The 24,523-nt window shown below is 39.8% G+C and overlaps 1 protein-coding gene across 1 annotated transcript in view; it reads left to right on the forward strand.

The window, feature by feature from the left end:
• The window catches only part of LOC126260831 (osteoclast-stimulating factor 1-like), a 98,674-nt gene that overhangs the window by 54,510 nt on the left and 19,641 nt on the right, over nucleotides 1-24,523 (forward strand). The window contains exon 3 of the mRNA XM_049958221.1: nucleotides 15,723-15,840. Within this exon, the coding sequence (XP_049814178.1) occupies nucleotides 15,723-15,840 (118 nt within the window). The remainder of the gene's footprint in view (nucleotides 1-15,722; nucleotides 15,841-24,523) is intronic.

A 24,523-nucleotide genomic window follows, 5' to 3' on the forward strand; every position in this document is an offset into this window, starting at 1 on the left:
CTTCTGCCTGAGAACATGGCCTTTTTAATTTCACTCTCGGTAATTACATTCTGCAGTTTAATGTCTTCTTCTGTGGGGGCGGTGGGGAGACGAGTAGAAGGGGGAGTTCTGTGGTGACTGTGTGGTGGAATGGTTCGATAAATAGGGGGTCTTCTAGGACGGTTTTGAAGGCTTCTGCTACTTGGGTGGGGTCGGTGGTGGGGGAGTCGTCTACGTTTAGTTTGAATGTCCTGTCGGTGTTTTGTCCCGTGAGTGTCTTGAACTTGTTCCAAAATTTGCGTCCTTGTCTGTAGTCAAGTTTGGAGCAGGTTTCGTCCCATTGTTTTTGTCGGTGTTCAGAGGTGAGTCGCTTAATTTCGTTGTTTAGCCTGTTCCAGATTGTTTTAAGGTCGGGGTTTCTGTCTTTGTTGATTTCGCGGTAGAGCTTTCTTTTTTCTCGGATCAGTCTGAGTATTTCGGGGGGAAGGTGCGGTTTGAAGGAGGCGATGGTTTTGGTGGGGATGGCTGCGTCGATGGCTGTCTTGATGGTGTCTAGTATTCTGTCATTGTTGTGGTTAAGGTCGTCGGTGTCGGTAATGGTTAGTGGGGCTAGTAGGTTGTTGTTAATGGTCTCTTTGTACTTTGCCCAGTCAGCTTTGCTGTGTGCTCCACACACCTCTCATGAACGGTGCGTGTTGTTTGACCTATGTAAGACTGCTCACAATTTCCGCAAGGAATCTGGTACACACCCGCCTTACGAAGCAGTAAATCGTCCTTCACAGAGCCGAGTAAAGCCGCAATCTTCGTGGGGGGCCGGAAGATCACCTTAACACAGTGTTTCTCAAGAATACGGCCTATCTTTGAAGAAAGAGCACCGAAGATAGATACGCTTATTACAACCAGACAAGTCAGCTGTGGCCGAACATTGTATTGATACGGGTCATTCCATGAATTACAGTGATGTGAAGATTTTAACATCCACCTCTTCTTTTTGGGAATCTGTATTCGAGGAAGCTAGAGAAATTCGATTAGCCAACAATTTAATAAACAGAGATAATGGTTTTAATTTGGACAAAGCATGGAATCCGGCTCTTGGAGTAATTAAATTGCAGAGAAGTCATCATCGTGTCACCGCCGCTGATCAAACATCAATAAGCACATCGAATGTCCGTACGCCTTCGCCACAGGCGGAGCATGTGTAAGCGTATGTCTCTGCCGCCGACCACCATCTGTGACCCGCATGCGCAGTACCGCCGCGGTGGAGCATATAAGGCCGCGCTTGGCACCTTGTCGTCAGTCTTGTGACTCGCTCTGAAGATGGCCGGACGATACGCGGCCGAAATATCAGTAGAAGAAATTTTATTTGCGCGGCTGCATGCCCGAAATTTAATGGATCATCTCCATAATGCTTGCATGTTGATTGAGCCTACCAGTAAGAAATTTAGAAGCCCACTTCTGAACTGCTTGGTTTCTTCCTTAAACTGACCTGGTGGGGATCCCAAAAATTCAAGTGGTACTCCAGAATGAATTGCATCAGTGTTCAATACAGGTAGGTTCCTCTCAACTTGTGGTCTGAGCGACACTCCCCTCATTCCCAGTCTTCCCAAATGTATTCATCTTCCCAGAGGAAGGAACTACGAGTACAGAAAGCTAGAAATAGTTTTTTTTACTCAACTGTTGTTTCCTCTAGTAGTTCATACAAACCATTTTATAATTTTTAGAAAGCACCATCAGCTGTTCATATAACTGTAAAGTTAAATATCTGTTTAATATGAACATTACTGTTATCCAGTACATGCATCCTTGAGTCCAAACATTATGATTAATTACAGGAGGGGAGGCTAATGAGATACTCTTTTACTTTATATTTATTTTGGATAATTTACTTTAAATCATTTTCGATCACAATTTCAATTTTTTTTTTTTTTTTTTTTTTTTTTTTTTTTCGGCCACTAATGTGGTCATCTTCAGACCCATTGGCAGTGGCTGTTTGTGGAGCAGAACTCCATATGGCAGTGAATCACTGTTTCAGAAGTAATTACATTTATTTAATATCTAGGGTTTTCTGTCTGATGCCTGCCAGCAACCTGTTAGACTACAGGGTGTTAAATAAAGGAACAGTCATGGAGATCAGCACCATCCATCACGGATAAAATTCTGATTTTGCACCAGAATGTACATTTCTATTCTGAATCCCAGGCAGAGAAACAGACTATGCAAGTATTATGGCATTTAATTTCACAAATAATCCTAAATTCACACTTCTTATGAACACCAAATAAAATTAGGGGGTTAATATATTGACATGAGAGTGTAAAACTCAAGGACAATGAGGAGGCTTCTGTAAGATGTCAAACTATCACTTTGACACAATAATCTTACTCATGTGGATAAAAAGTTCTCTCATAAGATTCCACATTAAATCTGAATAGAATCCCATGCTTTTGATTACTGCCTCCATCACTATTGTCAGGGGCCAAGTCTGACTGTCATAAAATCAATGAGGTTCACACTTATGCCCAGTGGACACAATGCAGTTGGCTAAATTACATCATGGAGAAAGCGTATGCTAAAGCAACACCCTCTGCATTCATAGGTCACATTTTTGCAAGCTGTCCAGCATAGCTTGCAGTGCCATCACTTGTAATAGGTGGTGAACTATGTGAAGTTTTTCTCTGTAATTTTTCTTTCCGACGTGCATGCTTCCATGCATTGCTTAATTATACTAATTAGTTTGAAATTGTGTGGAACTATTGTGTTATATTCATATATACTGCCTCATGTGGTCTGTTCTTGTATTAGAAGATACCAAATAAATAAACTGATAATTACATAGTCAGTGTGTATATTGTTGTGATCATACAGTTTAATTTCAGCTACTTCCGTGATTACAGAGACCCAACAGCTAGAAATATGGGCCAGATCCTCATCTGCTTAAAGGCTTTCTTGCATTTACTCACTAAACAGTTTTCGGAAACTGCTGATTTTAATTTTTTTCATGCTTGAGATGATGATCAACACAGCAATTAGCAGTAGTTTGTATAGGCTGTCCCACATAACTGATACCATACTCACAAGGAATATTATAAATCCCTGGTACACTGAGCCTGAGAGTATGTTTGTCAGGTCACAACCTTTCTTTAATTTTTCTTGGTGACAGAAAGACTCATCTGATTCCTCGCCTGTTTACACTCTAACTTACCCATTGCACCACAGATTGGAAGTCATGCTGTGTCTTTGTCCTCATGACTTGGCTGATGATTTCTTCAACAGAATTGACCTAATTTCATATACAGAATGTGTAGAAGGAAAAATGCCTTCAGCTGATTCCAAAATCACAGAACAGACTAGTATCACAAAGACCATCATACTACACCTAATGACTGCCAATATCAATCATTATAAGATGATATCCAAATTTACCTATTAGTGTTGACATTGATAGCCATCAAAACATAGAGGGTATTTTCTGGACTGAAGTCCCACAATCAAACAAAAATATTCCTCTCTTCTGCTCTTATTTTGTACACCCCCATGCCCCAACCCTCCTTCCACTGACCCTTTAATCCGTGTTCTGCTTACATCTTTCCTTGATCGTGAATGCTCACTTTACCATGTGCAGTCCACTCCCCCCATCCCAACGACCTGTCTCAATGTTTACCCTTTGCCTCAAGTGATGCAAATGTATTACCGACTGCCACTCACCCTATGGTCAGGGCAGACCCACCACACCAGATACACTAGAAGGTGCCTCAACAGCAGAGCCTATGATGAAACAAGCTGAGCTGTTCCAAGCAATGCACCAGTTTCTCCGCCACTATTACACCTGAATGCAGCAGCCTGAAGACAGCTGACCATGGTTAAAAGCACCTTCAGCCAATCATGAACTGCAGCCAGCTCCTATTGTGTCCAACACACACCCTATCCATCCTACCATTTCTAACTTAAGAATTAAACTATGAAAACAAACAAAAAAGCTAAATATGTGACTTACTACTGTCTGACAGAGGCAGATGGCTTCTCCCCACTCGAATAACATTATATTGAATATATTGTGTGTTCTTATCTAAGTGCTGGAATAATTTAATAACCTGTTTATGCACTTGAAAGAAATTTCTCCTTCAACTTATTATGTGTATGCGCAATACCTAATAGACTTACAGTAAGCCTCTATTCCCTGTTTTAAGTTTATTAATACCAGAGATTGCTGGTTCACATTTACATAAGCTGAGATTAATTTGGAAGCCTCCCTTCCCTCCGTCTCTTGCCCATACCACCTGCATTAATACTGTACTTTTGTTCCAATGTGATATTTGCCCTCTCAATTGTGATTATTAGTTTTCCTAAAGGAATAAAAACTCATTTAACATGATGTACTGTTTTTATGGTTTTTCAGTTGATTTTTGTTAATTATCTGTCAAAATATGACAAATGAACTCAGCACTTCTACAACCAAGTCAATTAGTGGTATGTTATAACAGCTAATTATGTGATGGCAGAATGCTGTGAGTTGAGAGCTTCGAAGTTATGATAGATAACACTTGGCATGATACTCTGAAGTAAAGTTTTTTCCTCTGGTATGTTAACTTATTTGCCTATGAATCTAAGCACGCTTAATGTGTCATACATATTTTGTGATGTTTCTGGACAGATATTATGATGATGGGCAATGTCTGAAATGCAATACTAAATAGTCATCAAAAGTGGCTAAAACATATACTGTTGTTTGCTTAACATTTTCTGGTGATTTACCCATAATTATTTAATCCTTGCACACTATTTCCTTTTGCATTTATTTTAAAAATAAAAGTAACTTCCTATACAGATATAATGGTACATTGTACATGGAAACTCAATCTTTATTTTTTGTTTCATGGTCCTGCTAGTGTTTCAGCTTGTATTTATTTTATTTATTTTTAATTGAATTATTAGAATTTTTTCAGTGTGTTCACTTAAATTACGAATAATTTAAAAGTACATAAAACATTAAACCATATAACCTGCTGAAATACTAAGAAGCACTTCCATAATTTTTGTAGAATGGGTTAACACCATTATTCCGATCACTTTAAAGAAAACTATCAAAACAGTCATTTTAACTCTTTCACCTTACAATTTATTACTGTATTTGGTGGGATGAATTTGTATAAGATACATTACTTCTTGAAAAGCTGCTGGCAACCAAAACTTTTTTTATTGAAAATGTATGTACAATATTATGCAAGTGTTTATTCAGGCAAATAGTAATATTTAAATAAACTGAAAGTTAGTTGTTTCTGTACGCTGCAAGATTTTGAAATATTTTCCAATTAATTCACAAAATTTCATTACTTTATGACACTTTCAAGTGCATCTTTACTTCAATGATACTTACTCTTTACTTTCACTTGCCTCTCTTTTTTTTCCATCACCTCAGTTAACTACCTTCATTTCTTTCTTTTACAAATGTCTGCCAAGTTATCTGGTGTAGCCTATCTAACCGATAACCAGTGTGGTGGGTTAATACGGATGCCAGGGAATTTTGTTTATGTTTAGATTGAATGCTTGTAAAATTTTAGTGCTTTAGGTGTGCATACCCCCCCCCCCCCCATGAACCATGGACCTTGCCGTTGGTGGGGAGGCTTGCGTGCCTCATCGATACAGATAGCCGTACCGTAGGTACAACCACAACGGAGGGGTATCTGTTGAGAGGCCAGACAAACGTGTGGTTCCTGAAGAGGGGCAGCAGCCTTTTCAGTAGTTGCAAGGGCAACAGTCTGGATGATTGACTGATCTGGCCTTGTAACAATAACCAAAACGGCCTTGCTGTGCTGGTACTGCGAACGGCTGAAAGCAAGGGGAAACTACGGCCGTAATTTTTCCCGAGGGCATGCAGCTTTACTGTATGATTAAATGATGATGGCGTCCTCTTGGGTAAAATATTCCGGAGGTAAAATAGTCCCCCATTCGGATCTCCGGGCGGGGACTACTCAAGAGGATGTCGTTATCAGGAGAAAGAAAACTGGCGTTCTACGGATCGGAGCGTGGAATGTCAGGTCCCTTAATCGGGCAGGTAGGTTAGAAAATTTGAAAAGGGAAATGGATAGGTTAAAGTTAGATATAGTGGGAATTAGTGAAGTTCGGTGGCAGGAGGAACAAGACTTCTGGTCAGGTGACTACAGGGTTATAAACACGAAGTCAAATAGGGGTAATGCAGGAGTAGGTTTAATAATGAATAGGAAAATAGGAACGCGGGTAAGCTACTACAAACAGCTTAGTGAACGCATTATTGTGGCCAAGATAGATACGAAGCCCACACCTACTACAGTAGTACAAGTTTATATGCCAACTAGCTCTGCAGATGACGAAGAAATTGAAGAAATGTATGATGAAATAAAAGAAATTATTCAGATTGTGAAGGGAGACGAAAATTTAATAGTTATGGGTGACTGGAATTCGAGTGTAGGAAAAGGGAGAGAAGGAAACGTAGTAGGTGAATATGGATTGGGGCTAAGAAATGAAAGAGGAAGCCGCCTGGTAGAATTTTGCACAGAGCACAATTTAATCATAGCTAACACTTGGTTTAAGAATCAAGATAGAAGGTTGTATACATGGAAGAACCCTGGATATACTAAAAGGTATCAGATTGATTATATAATGGTAAGACAGAGATTTAGGAACCAGGTTTTAAATTGTAAGACATTTCCAGGGGCAGATGTGGACTCTGACCACAATCTATTGGTTATGACCTGTAGATTAAAACTGAAGAAACTGCAAAAAGGTGGGAATTTAAGGAGATGGGACCTGGATAAACTGAAAGAACCAGAGGTTGTACAGAGTTTCAGGGAGAGCATAAGGGAACAATTGACAGGAATGGGGGAAAGAAATACAGTAGAAGAAGAATGGGTAGCTTTGAGGGATGAAGTAGTGAAGGCAGCAGAGGATCAAGTAGGTAAAAAGACGAGGGCTAGTAGAAATCCTTGGGTAACAGAAGAAATATTGAATTTAATTGATGAAAGGAGAAAATATAAAAATGCAGTAAATGAAGCAGGCAAAAAGGAATACAAACGTCTCAAAAATGAGATCGACAGGAAGTGCAAAATGGCTAAGCAGGGATGGCTAGAGGACAAATGTAAGGATGTAGAGGCTTATCTTACTAGGGGTAAGATAGATACTGCCTACAGGAAAATTAAAGAGACCTTTGGAGATAAGAGAACCACTTGTATGAACATCAAGAGCTCAGATGGAAACCCAGTTCTAAGCAAAGAAGAGAAAGCAGAAAGGTGGAAGGAGTATATAGAGGGTCTATACAAGGGCGATGTACTCGAGGACAATATTATGGAAATGGAAGAGGATGTACATGAAGATGAAATGGGAGATACGATACTGCGTGAAGAGTTTGACAGAGCACTGAAAGACCTGAGTCGAAACAAGGCCCCGGGAGTAGACAACATTCCAGTAGAACTACTGACGGCCTTGGGAGAGCCAGTCCTGACAAAACTCTACCATCTGGTGAGCAAGATGTATGAAACAGGCGAAATACCCTCAGACTTCAAGGAGAATATAATAATTCCAATCCCAAAGAAAGCAGGTGTTGACAGATGTGAGAATTACCGAACAATCAGTTTAATAAGCCACAGCTGCAAAATACTAACACGAATTCTTTACAGACGAATGGAAAAACTAGTAGAAGCCGACCTCGGGGAAGATCAGTTTGGATTCCGTAGAAATACTGGGACACGTGAGGCAATACTGACCTTACGACTTATCTTAGAAGAAAGATTAAGGAAAGGCAAACCTACGTTTCTAGCATTTGTAGACTTAGAGAAAGCTTTTGACAATGTTGACTGGAATACTCTCTTTCAAATTCTAAAGGTGGCGGGGGTAAAATACAGGGAGCGAAAGGCTATTTACAATTTGTACAGAAACCAGATGGCAGTCATAAGAGTCGAGGGACATGAAAGGGAAGCAGTGGTTGGGAAGGGAGTAAGACAGGGTTGTAGCCTCTCCCCGATGTTATTCAATCTGTATATTGAGCAAGCAGTAAAGGAAACAAAAGAAAAATTCGGAGTAGGTATTAAAATCCATGGAGAAGAAATAAAAACTTTGAGGTTCGCCGATGACATTGTAATTCTGTCAGAGACAGCAAAGGACTTGGAAGAGCAGTTGAATGGAATGGATGGTGTCTTGAAGGGAGCATATAAGATGAACGTCAACAAAAGCAAAACGAGGATAATGGAATGTAGTCGAATTAAGTCGGGTGATGTTGAGGGTATTAGATTAGGAAATGAGACACTTAAAGTAGTAAAGGAGTTTTGCTATTTGGGGAGCAAAATAACTGATGATGGTCGAAGTAGAGAGGATATAAAATGTAGACTGGCAATGGCAAGGAAAGCGTTTCTGAAGAAGAGAAATTTGTTAACATCGAGTATAGATTTAAGTGTCAGGAAGTCTTTTCTGAAAGTATTTGTATGGAGTGTAGCCATGTATGGATGTGAAACATGGATGATAAATAGTTTGGACAAGAAGAGAATAGAAGCTTTCGAAATGTGGTGCTACAGAAGAATGCTGAAGATTAGATGAGTAGATCACATAACTAATGAGGAGGTACTGAACAGGATTGGGGAGAAGAGGAGTTTGTGGCACAACTTGACCAGAAGAAGGGATCGGTTGGTAGGACATGTTCTGAGGCATCAAGGGATCACCAATTTAGTATTGGAGGGCAGTGTGGAGGGTAAAAGTCGTAGGGGGAGACCAAGAGATGCATACACTAAGCAGATTCAGACGGATGTAGGTTGCAGTAGGTACTGGGAGGTGAAGAAGCTTGCACAGGATAGAGTAGCATGGAGTGCTGCATCAAACCAGTCTCAGGACTGAAGACCACAACAACAACAACAACAACAGGTGTGCATACTTTGCACTCTGAACTGTAAAACCAAGTGGTTGTGTTCAGAGCAGGTAAGTTTGGGTCCAGACTGACCCCACCATACTTCTTGTGGGATTTCTCTAGTGAACTGTTTCCTGTTCTTATAGATTCAAAAAATGTTATATTCTTGTAAAGAAATGAAAATAAGTGATCAACTCGATGAATGGCTACAGTCTATCCTTGACTAAGTACAGCTACACACACTGATTAACCAGAACCTTTTGACCATCTACCTAATAGCCGGTATGTCTACCTTTGGCACGGGTAACAGTGACGATGCATTTTTGCACGGAATCAGCGAAGCCTTGATAGGTCGCTGGAGGGAATTGGCACCACATCTGTGCACACAAGTCCCCTAATTCTTGTAAATTCTGGGGAGTGAGCTCTGATGCCACGTTCAAGTTCAATCACATGCCAGTCTGTGTGATGGGCAAAATCAAGTGTGTGTGTGTATGATCATCCTGTGTGAACAAGTTCTTAAATGCAAAATTTAGGACTTCTGTCTTCCTTTTGCCCTCTTCTACAGAAAGTAACCAGCTACAATGCTGAGTTGGGCCTTTATCCGGATTATATAGCAGCCTTGACAGTAATTCAGAGTTAGGTGAAGAAGAAGAAGAAGAAGAAGAAGAAGAAAACGAGGTAGAAAATGAAGAGGTGTTGGGAGAGGTCATATTTTGATCTAGCACTTACCAGGCATTGGTCCTGCATAGGTCTCCAAAATTCTTGTTCTGAATGCAGCATCTGGTCATTCCATGTAATGGGTAATATTTTTCGAGAAATTCTTAGGGTAATGAATGATTTTTTCTTCTTTTTGTGAATCCATCAGAGGTGGGATATAGGACTGCAGCTGGCTTCAAATTCTTGTGAAAAACCTTGTACCAAACAGCTGTTTTACTTTTTATAAAGCCTTTACTATATGCAACTAGTTTCGACATCCCATTAATCTTAAGGCTATACATAAACTACCAGTTCAATATATCACATAGTTGGTCTGCATTATGCAGGTGCCACCAGGTTTTTTACTAGATTCCACAGACTTCAGACTGACGTGGACACCTCAGTCATAAGACAACTAGTTATATTTCTGCAATTATATGCATGGTATCCATTCTTGCAGACAGCCGAAAGAACAGTCACCATGCATACAATTGTATCTATACATAGCCTAGCTTGGCATTGGGGAACTTTCTTCAGTTCAGATGCACTCATACACTCAGAGCCATTTGCAGGAATATCTCATGGAGACGGCAAGTGAGATGGACTGCTATAGTGAGGGTACTACTGCAGTAGTAGTGACATGACATAGTCGTGATAGGCACTGTGTCTGGATAGTGAAGTAGTCAGTGCAACTGCCCTGACAGCAGGAGTGATGGGTTCAAATCCCGATCCAGTAAAAATATTCTTGTGTCACCATTGATATAGGTCAACACAGCAAGAAAGCATTTAATAAAATTATCAAAATACTTTTATGTCAGAGGCATCCACATGGAACTGAAGGAGACATTCACAGAATCTAATAAAAAACTGCTGGGACCTGCACAATGCAGACCAACTATGTAGACATGTTTATCTGGTGGTTTGCATACAGCCTTAAGATGGCTGCCATTGGGTCACCAAAACTACATGCATGTAATAATGGATTGATTGTAGAAAAACAGCTGTTTGATACAACGTTTCTCACAAGAACATATGAAAAAATTCTGAAAAACCAGACTATTTCTCCAACAGAAAATACCTGATTGGTGATATGTGTCATGCAATTTAAGGCATCTTGAGATTATGATTATCCGATTCAGCTTTCTTGAAGTAAATGTATTTACAATGATGCCTACACAAGTTTATCTTGTTGTCCATCTTTTCTATAACATTTGCAAGCTTTATAATAAAATTTGTATGAAAAGTTTACTGTACATTTTTACTTATCCTGTAACTACAGCTAATTGATGCATAACATAGTGCTATTGTGATGGGTTTACTTATATGTTGATTCAACCAACGGGTTTGATTCTTAAGGTTTCAAGAAAATATAACATTTCCATATACTATGCACATGTCAGAACCATTTCAATGTAAACATTTAAATTATGGTGAGGAGTATGTGATTTTCAACATGCTTCACAAGTTTGATTTTAATTGCTTTAACCAAAGAAAACTAGTTTGAACTTCTTGCACAGCCCACTTTTGTATATTATCCCTTAAATGTCACAAAGTTGCCAGCAGCCATGGCAGACAGCTCTGCTGTGGCTGGTGTTGGCCTCATAGCACTTACCACATTAAGTAATTACTAAGACATTAACTGAATTATTGGGCAAAAACATTCCATTAAAGGAAAATTCCTCAGACAGACATTAGAATTTTGGCTGCACTTTTTAAACAAGACTTCTAGATGCATATACTTCATGCTCAAGGTCCCAAAAAGCTGTTAACACATCAACTGCGGTATTGTCATTAAAAGCCACACACCTGATGCCTGGTGACAAAACATCAATCACCAAGCATGTCATAACTGACATGTTAAATATAGAAAATTAGACCAAGCAAGTCAGCAAAATAGATTCTCAGGAACTGTTTTAATATAAAAAATAACAACTGGAACTGAATAAACAATTTTCAACTTGTCCAAGCAAATTTTGCTTTTTGACTTCATTCATTCAGTTGTCAACTGGAAAACATTCATACTGTAGGATTGTGGTGAATACTCATACTTTGCCTGTGAAAAATAGCAAAACCATTTGAAATGACTATGTATATAGTCCAATTAATGTTACAGTTTAGTAGATATTTCAGTTACATTTTGTTAACTATATGCAATAGGATAAATGAGTCAAAAGAAACACACAAACAGTGACATTTTCTTTATTAAGTATCCTCGGATTTCCACATCACCCTGAGGTACCGAGTATGATGCGTTACTCATTTTTTTACATGGCGAGTTTCCCCAGTAGGCCTATAAACCATGATACCCAAACATGCACACACAACTGTAAGACATATAAATTTAATTCTTAGAGTATGTGTGATCAATGCCTGCATGTACACTCAACACTTCACTGTCAGGTTGCACCAAAGCACTAGCAACATTTGATGTTTCAGCCAGGGTTGGTTTACCAAAGACACTTTTTGGACTGAAGTTCTGTTATATGTTCGTTGAACTGGCATCTTCTCATTGCTGGCACAGTGTTGACCTTCTTTCTTGGAGCGAGAGTTAACAAGTGACAGCAATTTCTTCCCACAGCTTCAGAATTTGCTCACTATCTCCCGATATGTCTAAATTGTTCCTTTTGTTAAGAGAAATCTGTTACACATGAAACTGCATTCCAATCTGAGTTCCATGCGTTCTTCAAAATTTATGGACAGTAAATAAAAGGTTTGTGGGCACTTAATCTTACCTTCTGTATTTGGCTCTACATCGTACATTTTCCTGATGTGCGGATATAAAGTTTTTCGAAGCTGAAATGCTTTATCGCACACAAAACACGTCTTGGAATCTGCCATTATAAACATAGGCCTAGAACACACAACAGTGAAGTACTATAACGAGTTAGCCACACAATGTATCAACAGACGAATGGCCTCGTTTAAAGAACAGTGCGCTTCAGAAAGTAGCAACGATCTGGATTGGCTGGTGTGGGAGACGACGTCGTGGCACGACGTGGCCAATCAGCAAAGCCAATTCTCTGGCGTCCCCTAGACGCAAGTGTGGTATCCACATCAGATGGGACTGACGCATCACTTCGAAAAAGTACAAACAAGGGCAGCTCGTTTTGTATTATTGCGAAGTAGGGAAGATAGTGCCGCAGACACGATACATGAATTGTAGTGGCAATCATTAAAACAACAGCGTTTCTCATTGCGATGGGGTCTTCTCATTTCAATCACCAGTTTTCTCATCCAATTGTGAAAACATTCTGTTGGCACCCACCTACATAGGGAGAAATGATCATCATGATAAAATAAGAGAAATCAGGGCTCGCACAGAAAAATTTAAGTGCTCGTTTTTCCCACGCACCGTTCGAGAGTGGAATGGTAGAGAGACAGCTTGAAGGTGGTTCATTGAACCCTCTGCCAGCCACTTTATTGTGAATAGCAGAGTAGTCACGTAGATGTAGATGAAATTGACCACTCTAAATTCGGAACAATTATTCAGTATAAATACCCTGAATCACGTTTCAACAGTAAAAATATCGTAATACAAACGAAAGAATAGCCTCAGGGTCAAGATGTCTGTACTCGCTAAGCAACCCACTCAAAAGTAAAGCTTTCTCAATCACCACATGATGAAGATACACAACACTATCATCTGCTCCATAGTACTGTACGGTTCAGAAAGCAGGACGCTTACAAAGAATAAAAGAGAAAAACAGAATGTTTTTGAAAGAAAAGTAATGAGAAAAATCTGGGGACTTGTGCTGGAGAATGGCTTATGGTGAATTCGAAAGAAGAATGAAATTTATCAGTTAATGAAGCAACCCATTATAATCTATAGATAAAAAAGTAGGAGACTGCAGTGGGCTGGACATGTGGCTAGAATGAAAACAACAGAATCGCCAAGAAAGGATTTGAAGGACCCTCCAAGCAACAAGACCATTGGGCCAACCTCGTACAAGGTGGAAAGATGACATAGAGGAGGACATCGCAGCATTAGGAATTTCCGCAGGGTGGAGAGAGAGACTGCGAGAGATAGAAGGCGGTAGAAGCAGATCGTTGATGCAGCATATGGTCTGCAGGGCCTGTGATTTCTGAGGAGAAGAAGAAGAAGAAGAAGAAGAAGAAAAATTGCGTCTGTCTGTCTGTCTTTGAACATGCTAATCTCGAAAATGCTAGACAAAGTTTTATGGGGTTTTCACTGGCAACTTCAGCCTGCTTGCGGAACTTCAGTCTGCTCGCAGGTGCCGTGCACAATATTAGGCAGGTGTACCAATTTCTTTGGCTCTTCAGTGTAATTAATTTCTTAGACTATATTCAACTAATAGTTTTGTTAGGATGAAGTTATACGAGGCAGCTATTAATAACACAATTATACAGATATTTTCATGAAAACTAAAACTTATCTTTAGTACACTAAGCTATTGTGAAATGTTTCCTCACTCTAACATGTATTATCTACAGTTTTAATTGTTGTAGAAACTTTCAGTATGTGTTTAAGGATGGGATGAGACTAAAGCAGGAAATTCTACCACACACAAGTGCTGAACAGTCATGTCAACCATTTCAGATAATATGAAACCTTTACATAACAAACAAAACTGAGGAACGGCTACCACTCGCCTATAGCTGCCATGTAACACATGTAACAGAATAGTTAGTTGACTAACTTTAGAGCTACTGTACCTGGTATGGTTGCATTTTGGTATCTGTGTATGAAGTTCTCGGAATCACCATGAGAGGTGAGTGCTAGCGCAACGACATTGGACTGTTGCCTGTAAACATGTGCCATGTCACTGCTCTTGGAAGAGAGCTGTGGTGGTGACATGGCTCTGTTGTTGTTCCCACATTGTGATTTGCGGAGATGGAAAAAAATTGAAATTCAAGTAGAAAAAAATAGAGATTCAAGCAGTGATTAAGTACTTTGTGAAGAAAGGTATGAAAGCAGAGGACATTCATGTTGATTTCCATAATACACTGGGAAACTCTGCTCCTTCATATTCAACTGTTGCCAAGTGGACAAATGAATTTAAATTTGGTCGGGAGAGCTTAGATGATGATCCATGCAGTGGTCGGCCAAGATGCGTCTCTACTCCAGAAATCATAGTAAAAGTACACAAAATGGTCATGGAGGTTCACCAATTCAAAGTGCATGAAATTGCTCATTGCTTGCCATATGTCATCTGAAAGAATACACGAAAAAAGCAAGGAAGAAAGTCATCTTCCATTAAGATAATGCACACCCACATGCATGAGCCATCACCGTGGCAAAATTACACGAACTAAAGTATTAATTGTTGCCACACCCACCTTATTCACCTGATATGGCTCCGTCAGACTTCCATCTCTCCCCAAAACTGAAATTTTTTTTTGGTGGTCAAAGATTCACTTCAAAAGAAGAATTGATAGCCCGAGTTGACAACTATTTTGCTGACCTGGAGGAAACTCGTTTTCGAGATGGGGTCAAAGCACTGGAATATCGTTGGACCAAGTGCGTTAATCTACAAGGAGACTACACTCAAAAACAAACAAAAAAGTTTCAGCGAAGAAAGTACTTTTTTTCTATTTCGTTTTGAGAACTTTTCAAACCACCCTCACAGTTGGGTGTATTTTTCCTAGCGAAAGAGTGGTAGCTCAGAAGGGTTTCTGCACTAGTGCATGTTTCCATGTTCCAGTCAGCAATAGCTGAGTTCTTGCCTTTTCTCATGTTTCCTTACTGTTTCGTTTGTGGACTTGGTTATTTTAGTTAATTTTTCTGTAAGCTTGGCTCCACTGTGTGAGCCATTATCTGATTCAGTATATATCTGGCCTTGTGATAAGCCTCTGTAATGGCCCACAATTCTTTTTCCAAGATAATGTCTTACACTGCTGTTTTGAAATGACTTCACTTACCTTTCAACAGCTGGTCAGCCATCTGGTTTCATCTCTAAGTGTTAAGTAATGAGTACCACAATGTTAAGTCGTCATGGAGGTCAGATGCCTCTTAGTGTTCGTGGCTGTTGCCACCTGAGTAATCAATCATATGTAACCTACATGACTGTTGGTAAACAAATTAGTATTTATAATTTCATGACTGCTATTGACTAATACATATCAGGTATACACAGCCTTGTGTCTTGGCTGTTAATGTATGGTGTTATGTTAGTCCTTTGAGTTATTAATGTCAAACATCAAATTTATTTTTCTTTTGCAGACAGATGAACTATCCTTTCAAGAAGGTGATTTGCTGTACGTGTTTGACCAAGTGACAGACCCAAATTGGTGGAAAGCCCGGTGTGGGAATAGAACTGGCCTTATCCCCAGCAATTATGGTAATTATTTTATATTTCTTCACAGTAAGCCATAAAATGAATAGAAAAACAGCAGCTCAGCAGTTATCATTAACAAGACTACACCCATATATTAAATAATCGTATTAACTGAAATCTAAAGTTGGTATGGAAATTCAAACTTTATTATATAATTTATGTTACTTGGAAGCTAAAACTGGCAAATGAAAAATGTGAAATAAATCTGTGCCTTCTATTCTATATTTTGAGAGGTAGTGAGAAAGGAAGTGAAAGATGTAAATCAAAGGGAAAAATTCACCCAGAAAAATTAGACAAGAGATTTTACTGTTTGTCAGTGTGTCTGCTCAACAGCAGATGGTGTTTTGCCATTCTTACAAACACCCACTCTGTCACAAATTGTGAGTCATTTATCCCAGTATCAACAATAATTTTCATACATAGAATGAGCTAATACGTTGGTACAATATTGTGAAAAGAAAAGTTGTTACTTACCATATAGCAGAGATGCTGAGTCGCAGGTAAGCACAACAAAAAGACTGTCACAATTAGCTTTCAGCCAGTAAGACCTTCATCATAATTAGTCAGCAAACACACACACAGACGCATTCACACAACTGCAACTCACACAAACATAACTGCAGTCATGGGTGTGTGTTGCATTTGCGTGAGTGTGTATGTGTGTGTTTGTCATCTGATTTTGATGAAGGCCTTACTGGCCAAAAGCTAATTGTGACATACTTTTTGTCATGCCTATCTATGACTCAGCATCTCTGCTATATAGCGAGTAGCATCTTTCCTTTTCACAATATTGTTACATTCTATCCTGGATTTTCCATTGTTTGACTAATAGGTTGGTAGGTAGAAATGAGTAGTACAAAGTATTAGCTTGCATAGCAAATGCTGCCATATGGATAAACCATATTACTCATATGATAAGTTATGGTACGAGGAGGCCTTTCATTCAGTGACAGAGAGCAAAAAGTTGAAATAAATAAATAAAATTATTGTGTGCTTGTTTAGGCAAGTTGTTCTCCATCACAGATTGAGAGATATTCTGGAGAGGGAGATCAACATTAAATATTTAATGATAGGAGATTTGAAAATGAGAGAAGTGAAGCGGTCAGATTGAATAGCTAAAGAAAGAGCACACTGAAAATAGAAGTACAGTTGAGGAAAAAATAATAAGACTAAATAAAATGAAAGGAGCAATCGTGAAGTGGAAGCATCAAAGAAAAGTGAACACGAGAGAAGCTATTAAATACAAAGGAGAGATGACTGAAGGAAATGAATAGATATGGAGAGGAGGTAAATGAAGGTAGAACTGGGAGAAGATACAATACAAAGGGAACATTTTTCAGAGCAGATAGTGAGCAGATAGTTGGTAGGAGTCATGTATAAGTCTTCAGCTCCTGTTATATACAGTCTAGAGGTCAATCACATACTGGTGCAAAAATAGTTGTTAGTAGAAATATTAATTGCTGGAAATTACTAAAAAAATAACAGGAGTCAATTGACATCACTCGCAAAGAACATAAGTGTTCATTTTCAACTGAAATGTTTATTAAAAATTCACTTACAGATTTTTGTGGTAAAATGTCTGCAATTGTAACTGTAACCAGTATGAGAGCTCTACTATTAACTGACTTTGCATCAGGTTAATGTTCATTTGTTGTGTCATCAAATTCTATCACTGCGTGAACTGACAGATTTTCTAATTCCCACCTAAGCATTCATATTTTCAATATTACTAAGTCTCGGGACTTTGTGAACAAGTGGCTTTATGCTGCCAAAAAATCAAAGTTAAATCTCAATTCTTATTCACCCACATTCTCCAAAAATCGCGTTACCTTTGTTGTCCATAACATGATCCCTTAACATGAGTTTGCTTTGTTCTCATTTGCTGCAACTGTCATTTTCCACTTTCATCATGCCTTCATTGAGAGCAGTGTGCTGACAACGTGCTACTACATATCCACATCCAGTGACACCTACGGCTGATATGGTGGTCAGTCAGTACCATTGGGCCTTCAAGGCCTGTTTGGGCGTAGTTGTGCATTCATTAGTGATTTGAGTCACTACATGATGCAAAAATTGCAGTTATCAAGCCAACTGACCAATTTAAATGGACAAAGTGTGCAAGGTGATGATAAATTACATCTAAAATGGGACAGAGTTATTTTAGTTATTATTAACATATTTGCAAGTGTAAGATTTCTACAAGATAGTTTTTCTATCAGTAACAACCCTTACAAACATTTTTGTTATCCTCCACTACAGATCCTTTCTTCTTCCATCCATGCCAGTACAGGAAAGTTTACTTATCCCTAGCCAAAACCCAGTCCCACACACTGTTCCCGCAAATGGCCTGACCATCAAATTACCCATCCCTGGCTGCAACCCTTCCTTCCACAATTACCTCTATCTATCTGTCCATAGCCCTGACCAACGTGGTCCTGAAAAACCATGTAAGTCAGGACCAAACTTCCTCGCGATACCTTCTCTCCATCTGTAACATCCTTCTGCTCTGCAATCTCAGATTCCTGTACCCATCTCTCACATTGAAACTCTTGGCCTCTAGTAACTACAGCAGTATGCAAAATGCCCTCTCAAAAAACTCGTTAACTTGTTCACCTCCTACTTCCGTATCCAGAGCCACCAGACCTCCCTCATAGCCAACATACCCTGCCTCACAGCTGTAGTACATTTAGCACATCCACAGAAACTCACTCCCACCACCATACATAATTCAGAACCTAAAAAGACCTGAAACATGAAACTTTCCTTTAAAAGCCTTAGTCTCACAGGAGTACTCTTTCTTTCCAAAGGCCATACCTTTTTACCTCTCTCCAAAATTCCATAATGGTGCACTTATTAAGGCCTCCTTTCCTCCTCCCAGTCCGTTTAGTTGAAAAACTCTTTTCCACCAAACCTACCAATCAGATTCGACCCAAAACCATTATTGAACCCTGCCTGAGCTCGCTCCTCCATTCAAACAACAAAGGCTTCACCACTGTGGATTTGAACTGCAGGGATTACCTGGCAGAGGGATTCTGTCAGCTGTCAGATTCATCTACCAACAAACCCCACCACAGTTACTCCATTCCAGAAATCCAACAAGATCGTCCCTCCTCAAATGCTCAGGCCCGCCCCGGAGCCTCTTGTATGAGTCTCTCTCTCTCTCTCTCTCTCTCTCTCTCTCTCTCTCTCTCTCTCTCTCTCTCTCTCCTCACCTCTACCACTCCCCACACTCCTGTCTTCTACTTGCTTCCCAACCACCCAGGAAGCACAGTTGTGGCTGTTTAACTGTGGCCCCTCTAAGATAATCTCTACTCTTGTGGATCAACATCTTCAGCCTATTACCTGCAACCTACCATCCTATATAAAATACACCAACCATTTTCGTCACAGTTCCTGTTTCTTTACTACATGGCACCCTGTTTATCACAATTGATGCTATCTCTCTCTACACTAACATCCCCAATGCCCATGGCCTTGCCACTATTGAACAGTTTCTTTCCCAAGGACTGACTGACTCCAAACCTGCAACTTCCTTGCTAGTCACCATGACCAACTGTATCCCGGTTACTTCCCCCATGAAGGCATAACCTACAAGCAAATCTGTGGTACAGCAATGGGTACCCAATCCATCCTAACCACCCATGATCCTGAACACCTCACTTTGTTCAGATTCATTAATGATATCTTTGTGATCTGGACCAAGGTTGAGGACACCTTATCTCCTCCAGAACCTCAACACATTCTCCCCCATTTGCTTAACTTGGTCCTCCACAACCCAACAAGCACCTTCCTTGAAGTTGACCCCTACCTCAAGGATGGCTACATCAGTAGCCTGACCATATCTAAGCTACCAACCTCCAGCAATGCCCCCACTTCGACAGCTGCCACCCACTACACACAAAGAAGTCCCTTTCACATAGCCTGTCAACCTGTGGTCATCACATCTGTAGTGATGAGCAGTCCCTCACCAGATATACCAAGGGTCTCACTGAGGCCTTCACAGACTGTAGTTACCCTCCTAACCTTTTTTGAAAACAGATGTCCCCTGTCTTTATCTTTTCACCACAGAGGAGCATTCCCCTCATGACTCAGTACAACACAGGACTGGAGGATCTGAGACCTGTCCCATACACCATTCCTCCTCCTCCTCCTCCTCTGTGTCTGTTAGCAGTTGTTTGCTGCATATTGTATGAAAGGGTAATTTAGAAAATGAGGAAATCTGCTGTGTGATAGGCACACTTATTCTTGTCACCACAGTGTGAGATTTTTCTTTCTTTAAAACAGTTCTGGGTATGTAAGAAGATTTCTTTATGACCGTAAATCATAGTTACAGGGTTTTGTTAGAATGAAAATAAGCAAAATCAGTGAAGTAATAAAATAGTTAAGAACTTTTGTTTTGAAATTGGTGTTCAACAAAAGGAACCACGAAAACAGTGTTGATTAGAACATAGTGTGACTTTTAGTAATATGTCATTTTGCAATAGTAATTTGATCTCTTACACTTCGAAATTACTTGTGGCAGTGGAGGTGCTATGAACAAATGCAACTTGCATTGTTGATGTAAAGGCTATCTAGTGCTCTGCTCCATGTCAAACATATTGGCTAGTGTTAATCAGACTGGTACTGAATTGTATGTAAATACATCATTCAAAACTGCTGTTTTTTCAGAATTGGTTCATAATATCTCTTAAGGCAAGTGTTGCAAGGTTATGTCATTAGTATGGATCATGTCCTGATTATGTTGTCCATGATAAACATCAACTTTTGCAACAAGGAAAAATGAAATTGTTTCATGGCTAAAATTATGGAATGCGGACTTTGTGAAAAATTTTCTAAGGAGACCAGATCGTCCAAAATTATATCACAAAATAAGCTACTATTTTCAACATACACCCTCAACTAACTCATTGTGAAATCTGTGCATTGAGTTAGTAGTGAGAAGTGGAGAAAAAAGGGAACAGCATTTCTGATGTTATCAAAGAGGCAGCCAAGAATAGCAGCATTATGGAAGACTGTGTAGAAACATTAATTACACACCTAGAAGGGAGCAGTGGAAATTCGAGCAGTACATTCGTAAATGCAACACAGTCATTATTTTTATCGAGATGTTGCAATTGACAGATCTAAAAGCTCTGAATACTTCTGCCAGACTGGAATGTTTTAGGACAAGTTGTTTCAGCCCAAGTGCCCCATGAGAGTAGCTGGGGACCCCACAGGCACATGTGGGTAAACAGCTGATACATGAGTAGTCAGGCATCTGGTCCATAGACTACACAACCGTACTGTACTGTACCAGCTAAATGAGCACACGTGGCAGGGGTGGCCTAGTAGTTCTTGTATGTGAAATAGAGCCACAAGGTGGGTAGCCTATACTAGCTGCATCTGCGTGAGGGTGAGCTGAGGTGCACCTAAGCTTTATGGGGCAGTGTTGGTACTGCAAGCACTATGAAATTTCTCGTGTCAACTTAATTGTTGATCCTAAAGGTTAAAATATTGTCAGTGTACCATATCCAGATAAGGTGTTAACTGCTAGTTTACTCCAAGAAAGCCTTCTCAAGAGATTATTGGAAACCATTTTTCGGTACAGGTAGTTCATTTTTAGGTAGTTACTTGTTCTGAAAATGTTCAACAACAGATTGAACTCATGTTAGTGAGATAATTCATAACAAGAGGATTTTGGGGGTAAAGAGTTATAGGGACAGGAATGGGTGTTGTATGAAATAGGTTGCAGAGGTTGAACAGTTAAAGAAGATACATGCTCTGAGTATGCATTGAAATCAACCAACTATAGGGCAACCAGGAGAGTTGGGTCTTGTCTCTAGGTTGAAGATAGCAGTACAAAGTTTATGTGGAGTAAGCACTTCTGTGGGTTCAGGTGAGAGATCTTGGGAGGGGCCTAAAATTTTAAAGAACTTTTGCATGCCTGCCTGGAGCTGGCAGTGTCATTGAGCCCCTGCAGGCCACTCATTATTACACTTCCATTGTTCAAGTTGCACAATTGTGGACCTCATTTCCACTGTGGAGGTAATGATGCAGATAGCTATCAGTTTTGAGAGAATGAAAAGTATAAGTTAGGCAATGATTAAAAGGGGCCATGATAGAAGCACCAAATGATGGTGCAATATGCTGGATATAAGGACTTCCTAATGTAACTGTAAGGGATGGTTTCATAGGAAGCTGGATACTTGAGGTTGGCTGTAAGCAAAAGTGTAATATAGGGGAGAGATTCTGAGATTCGGTGAAAAAATAAAATTTCAGGTTCAGAATATGAATAAATGTTCTGCCTGTGCATGTGTAGTTAGATTTCTAAGCCCAAATAACCTTTTCAGCATTTTGTCCCTCCACAGTGTTTTGCTATAAGGACCATGGCCCTTTTCCTTGTGGATGCTTTTACTGAAAAAATAACCACGGACAATCTCATAACTGGTTACACTTTGCTGTTTCTAGAGACATCTGACATGCAACTTCTTACGTTGGTGCATAAGTTTGTAGTGTTTTTGTTTTGCATGTGGGTATTCCAGTGTCCCCCCCCCCCCCCCTCCCCAGTTGTCATTTTGTCATTTGGAGAGTGAGTGAAGCTCTGGATGCTAGAAAATGGAGTGCCAAGCAGAGAAATCAGAATTACCAAAGTACTCTTCTGTTCACCATAAAGTGTAAGCCAAAATCATGAAAATCGGCATGTGTTAATATGTATCCTATATCTTTACTGGTGATGAGAATTGGTGTCTCTGTGCTAACATAAGGAAAAGAAAGGAATGGTTGAGCATAAACAAAAGCAGCAACTGCCAATACAAAGACTTGCATGCATCCACAAAAGATAATGATATGCATCTGATGAAAGAGCAATAGTGTGGTGTACAAGGAATTACTACCCCAAGGTGTAACCACCACTATTGACATTTATTGTCAATAGCTGAGATGTCTTTCAGCTGCAATCAAAGAACAATGATCAGAAAGACAGTGTGAAGTGATATTACTCCGTGATAACCTTGGCCTGCATACAGGAGTGGGGTTGGGAAGAGATTCCACACTTGCCTTATTCACATGATCATGAGCCCTCAGATTTTCACCTTTTCCGCTCTGTACCGTACAATGAACTGTAGATTAAAACTGAAGAAACTGCAAAAAGGTGGGAATTTAAGGAGATGGGACCTGGATAAACTGAAAGAACCAGAGGTTGTACAGAGTTTCAGGGAGAGCATAAGAAAACAGTTGACAGGAATGGGGGAAAGAAATACAGTAGAAGAAGAATGGGTAGCTTTGAGAGACGAAATAGTGGAAGGTAGCAGAGGATCAAGTAGGTAAAAAGACGAGGGCTAATAGAAACCCTTGGGTAACAGAAGATATACTGAATTTAATTGATGAAAGGAGAAATACATAAATGCAGCAAGTGAAGCAGGCAAAAAGGAATACAAACGTCTCAAAAATGAGATCGACAGGAAGTGCAAAATGGCTAAGCAGGCATGGCTAGAGGACAAATGGAAGGATGTAGAGGCTTATCTCATGAGGGGTAAGATAGATACTGCCTACAGGAAAATTAGAGAGACCTTTGGAGAAAAGAGAACCACTTGCATGAATATCAAGAGCTCAGATGGAAACCCAGTTCTAAGCAAAGAAGGGAAAGCAGAAAGGTGGAAGGAGTATATAGGGGATCTATACAATGGCGATGTTCTTGAGGACAATATTATGGAAATGGGAGAGGAGGTAGATGAAATGGGAGATATGATACTGCGTGAAGAGTTTGACAGAGCACTGGAAGACCTGTCGAAACAAGGCCCCGGGAGTAGACAACATTCCATTAGAACTACTGACAGCCGTGGGAGAGCCAGTCCTGACAAAACTTTGGTGAGCAAGATGTATGAGACAGGCGAAATTCCCTCAGATTTCAAGAAGAATATCATAATTCCAATCCCAAAGAAAGCAGGTGTTGACAGATGTGAAAATTACCGAACTATCAGTTTAATAAAACACAGCTGCAAAATACTAACGCGAATTCTTTACAGACGAATGGAAAAACTGGTAGAAGCTGACCTCGGGAAAGATCAGTTTAGATTCCGTAGAAATACTGGAACACGTGAGGCAATATTGACCCTACGACTTATCTTAGAAGAAAGATTAAGAAAAGGCAAACCTACGTTTCTAGCATTGTAGACTTAGAAAAGCTTTTGACAACGTTAACTGGAATACTCTCTTTCAAATTCTGAAGGTGGCAGGGGTAAAATACAGGGAGCGAAAGGCTATTTACAATTTGTACAGAAACCAGATGGCAGTTATAAGAGTCGAGGGGCATGAAAGGGAAGCAGTGGTTGGGAAAGGAGTGAGACAGGGTTGTAGCCTCTCCCCGATGTTATTCAATCTGTATATTGAGCAAGCAGTAAAGGAAACAAAAGAAAAATTCGGAGTAGGTATTAAAATTCATGGAAAAGAAGTAAAAACTTTGAGGTTCGCCGATGACATTGTAATTCTGTCAGAGACAGCAAAGGACTTGGAAGAGCTGTTGAACGGAATGGACAGTGTCTTGAAAGGAGGGTATAAGATGAACATCAACAAAAGCAAAACGAGAATAATGGAATGTAGTCGAATTAAGTCGGGTGATGCTGAGGGAATTAGATTAGGAAATGAGACACTTAAAGTAGTAAAGGAGTTTTGCTATTTGGGGAGCAAAATAACTGATAATGGTCGAAGT

This window comes from Schistocerca nitens, chromosome 5, assembly GCF_023898315.1.
Source record: "Schistocerca nitens isolate TAMUIC-IGC-003100 chromosome 5, iqSchNite1.1, whole genome shotgun sequence".
NCBI lineage: Eukaryota > Metazoa > Arthropoda > Insecta > Orthoptera > Acrididae > Schistocerca > Schistocerca nitens.